This window comes from Microtus ochrogaster, chromosome 10 (assembly GCF_000317375.1).
Source record: "Microtus ochrogaster isolate Prairie Vole_2 chromosome 10, MicOch1.0, whole genome shotgun sequence".
NCBI lineage: Eukaryota > Metazoa > Chordata > Mammalia > Rodentia > Cricetidae > Microtus > Microtus ochrogaster.
Window position 1 is genome coordinate 85192090 of NC_022016.1, and position 3535 is coordinate 85195624.

The 3535-nt window shown below is 52.1% G+C and overlaps 1 protein-coding gene across 1 annotated transcript in view; it reads left to right on the forward strand.

Annotated features, from left to right (window-relative positions):
* Positions 1-3535, forward strand: part of Tnfrsf1b (TNF receptor superfamily member 1B) — a 33713-nt gene that overhangs the window by 15218 nt on the left and 14960 nt on the right. The window contains exon 2 of the mRNA XM_005353746.2: positions 2249-2351. Coding sequence (XP_005353803.1) covers positions 2249-2351 — 103 coding nt within the window. The remainder of the gene's footprint in view (positions 1-2248; positions 2352-3535) is intronic.

Genomic DNA, 3535 nt, shown 5'->3' on the forward strand with positions numbered 1-3535 from the left:
GGGCCAGCTGGCCTTAGTGGGTTCCCGATAGAACATCCCCATTGTCTCAGTGTGTGGGTGCACCCCTCGCGGTCCTGAGTTCCTTGCTCGTGCTCCCTCTCCTTCTGCTCCTGATTTGGACCTTGAGATTTCAGTCCGGTGCTCCAGTGTGGGTCTCTGTCTCTCATAAGAGCAATTTCTAATGGAGGTGATATTTAAACAATTGCATTGTTCAGTTGTGATGTTACATTTCCCAAATGCACTATGAGTGAAAAATGCAATAAAATACAATGCATGCGAATAAAACAATTCAGTAGTTGGGGGAAAAGGAAAAGAAAAGAAAGAAAAGAAAAGAAAAGAAAGTGAAACCTTGCCCCTCTAACTCTACTTTATCTGAAGAGGCAGGGGGACTTGCCACGGTTACTGGTCCAATGAATGTTCATTGAGCTCCTATTGACCATGTGATGGAAGCCTGTTGGTACAATAAAAAGTATAAACCAGCCCTCAACTTTGACCTAGAACCATTCCCTAATCATTTTCAGGTGACATCAGCAGGAGCTTCAGGGATGATGGGTGTGCACTCGGAGATCCACTCCTGTGTTTCCTCATGAGGTCACATGCTTGCAGAAGTGGCTAGCTCATGCTTATCCCTGAAGGCTCAGATTGCCATCCCATCTTTTGGAAGGAAGACGAGCTCAGGCAGGCATCCAGGGTACTGGGACAGGCACAGTGGTGACAGCTGCTGTTGCTGCTGCTCCTGCTGGCGCATGCTTCCCAGCCCCCTTGGGGATGTGAGAGAGGGCCTTGTGTTTCTTACTGCTGATTCTGTGCCACGTGGGTACTGTTTTCCTTTCCTCCCCACCTGTCCGCCTTTCATAATTATTTGTTTAAAAAAATAGCAAAAATATAAATGTCCCTGAATGTGTGTGTGTGTGTGTGTGTGTGTGTGTGTGTGTGTGTGCACCACACGCATAAGGAGCCAGCAGGATTCAGAGGTAGAGTCGGATCTCCCATAACTGGAGCTGCAGGCAGTTGTGAGCAGCTACGTGGGTGCTGGCAACGGAATCCAGTTCCTCTCCGACAGTCACAAGTGCTCTTAACCATGGAGCCATCTCTTGAGCTCCTCCTCCCCGTCATTCCTGACTTTGCTGGTTTCTCAATGGAGGTACTTGGCACAGCCATTGAAAACATGGGCAAGAGAGGCAGACAGGAGCCGGGCTCAAATCTCTGTCACTGGCTCTGGGACCATAGGCAGGTGATAAGCCGTCTTTATAATCCCATTTCCTTTCCATAGGGCGGTCATAGTCCGTGTTGGCTGGCTGTTGGAGAATTGCAATGGTACACCCATCTCAGGCTCAGTTCTTCAGGAAACAGAGCCTGAGGCGTGGCTTCTTGTGAGGGAGAAGGTTCTCAGGCAAGAGGGTGGGGCGGCAGGATGTGGCCACAAGGCCTCATGGTTGCCAGCCAAGAGGTATGGGCGTTGGTTCTGGTTTGAGGACAAGGTATTGCCTCTTAGCTGGAAGCTTGTCAGTCAATGCTGAGGCCATTGGTCTGGCAGCCAGAGTCTGAGGAGGGCCAGGACCTCTCACTGGTCCAGACCATCCCAGCCCACAGGACTTTGTGAGGAAGCACACAGGTTGGTTTCCATCTTGTCTTAACTTCCTGAGGCAGCTCTGCCATGGCCTGTGTCAGAAGGTTGGGTCTAGAGGTGACAAGGCCACTGGCTCTTCCCTCTGCGTCATAGGTGCCAGCATGTGAGCATGTGTAGGTACACCTGCGTGCATATGCACCGATGTGAGTAAAAGGCAACACGGTGCCATGTCAGAGCAATGACATGAATGTCGGAAGGGGCACGTCTATGTAGAGGGAGTCCAGAGGAGGAAGAGCCTACAATGTAGTCAGGGGGTGTGTCTGGGAAGAGCTAGACCTCAACCAGAAGGACAGAGGGACAGACAGACAGGCATCCTAGAAGGAGAACAGCTTTGAGTGGAGAACCTCGTCAGTGTGACCAAAGCCACTGTCTTCAGATACTGCACCGTCTCCGAACCCTCCTGGGACTGGCCCTGCAAGAGGGAAGGCCCAGCCCCCCCACTTGCAGACGGCAGGGTGTCCTGCTGAAGAGGGAGGCCAGCAAGGGAAGAGGCCAGGGCTCTACTCTCGCAAGCCTTCCTCCTCCCCCAAAGCAAGAACCCATCCGTGAGGCCTGGTGACAGGTGTCCTGGAGCCCAGAGTCACTGTGCTGACGACCGCCTCTCTTGCTCTCTTCCAGATCACCTTGACACCCTACGCGTCAGAATCTGGGGACCTGTGCCAAAAGCCAAAGGAATACTACAACAAGAACGCCCAGTTGTGCTGCGCTGCGTGTCCGCCTGGTGAGAGGCAGATAGAGGCCGGGTGTTTGGACGGTGGTGCCGTGGATGGAGTGCTTGTCCAGGCATGGGGAAGAGGGCCTTCAGTTCTCACGGGGCTGCTTCTAGGGGCATACGTTAATCATCTCGCCCTGGGCTTTTACATATGATGTCCCTTCTGCTCAGCACGCTTCTCCATGTCTCCTCTTGGATAATACATACCTACATTTTAGATCCTGTCTCCTTGCCCCAGAAGCCTGCCCCTTACTGGCATCGTGGCCTGGTACTTCTCCTAGCCCCATTCTGTGCTCCTCTAGGGTACAGACTGTAGCTTGGTCCCTGTGGAATTCCCAGCATATGACTGGCCCATAGAGGTGTCTGTACAAAATTATCAAGTGAATGAATGTGTGCCCATTTCATAGATGGTGACTCTGAGTCCTAGCCCCAGTGAGTAGCTGGCCCTCGGTGCTGAGTAGCCAATCAAGTTTATGCCCTCACTTGAATAGTATTCGTAATGCGTCTGCTGTGTGTTCAATCTGCTGGGATTATAGCAGGATGCCGGGCGGATATTCCTGCTCCTCATCCTCGTGGAGTCTACTTTATTTCTTTTTTTTAAAAGTAAGATTTATTTATTTCCGTTTTATATGTATGGGTGTTTTGCCTGCATGTATGTCTGTGCACCACATTCATACAGTGCCCTTGGAGGTCAAAAGAGAGCGACAGATCCTTGGAACTGGCAGCACGATGGTTCAGGGCAGTGCTGAGGCTCTAGCCAGTCCTCCGGAAGAGCAGCCAGGGGTCTTCACTGCCGAGCCATCTCTCCAGCCCGTGTTGCTCTCTAATGGAGGACAGACACATTGCCTAAGAGAGACTGCGGTGCTGTCTGCCAGGGGGCGCTCTGATGGAGAGAAGGCTCCACAAGGCTGATAGAGACAGGCAAGGTTATGTGCTCCAGGTGAGGCTGAGTGGTCCAGGTAGGTCTCTCTGAGCCCTGCAAGAGGGATGAGAGCCAGCCACACAGTCATGCAGAGACAGTGGGCCAGGAAGTGAGTGGAAAGCCCCAAAGTAGAAACCTGTTCAGGGAACCTCGAAGTTGGGATATGTGGTCCAGAGTAAGAGAGTGTGATGGAAGACAGGGATGACGAAGGAGGGTGACTGAGGCGGCTCAGTGTGTAAAGGCACTTACTATGCAAGCCTCATGACCTGAG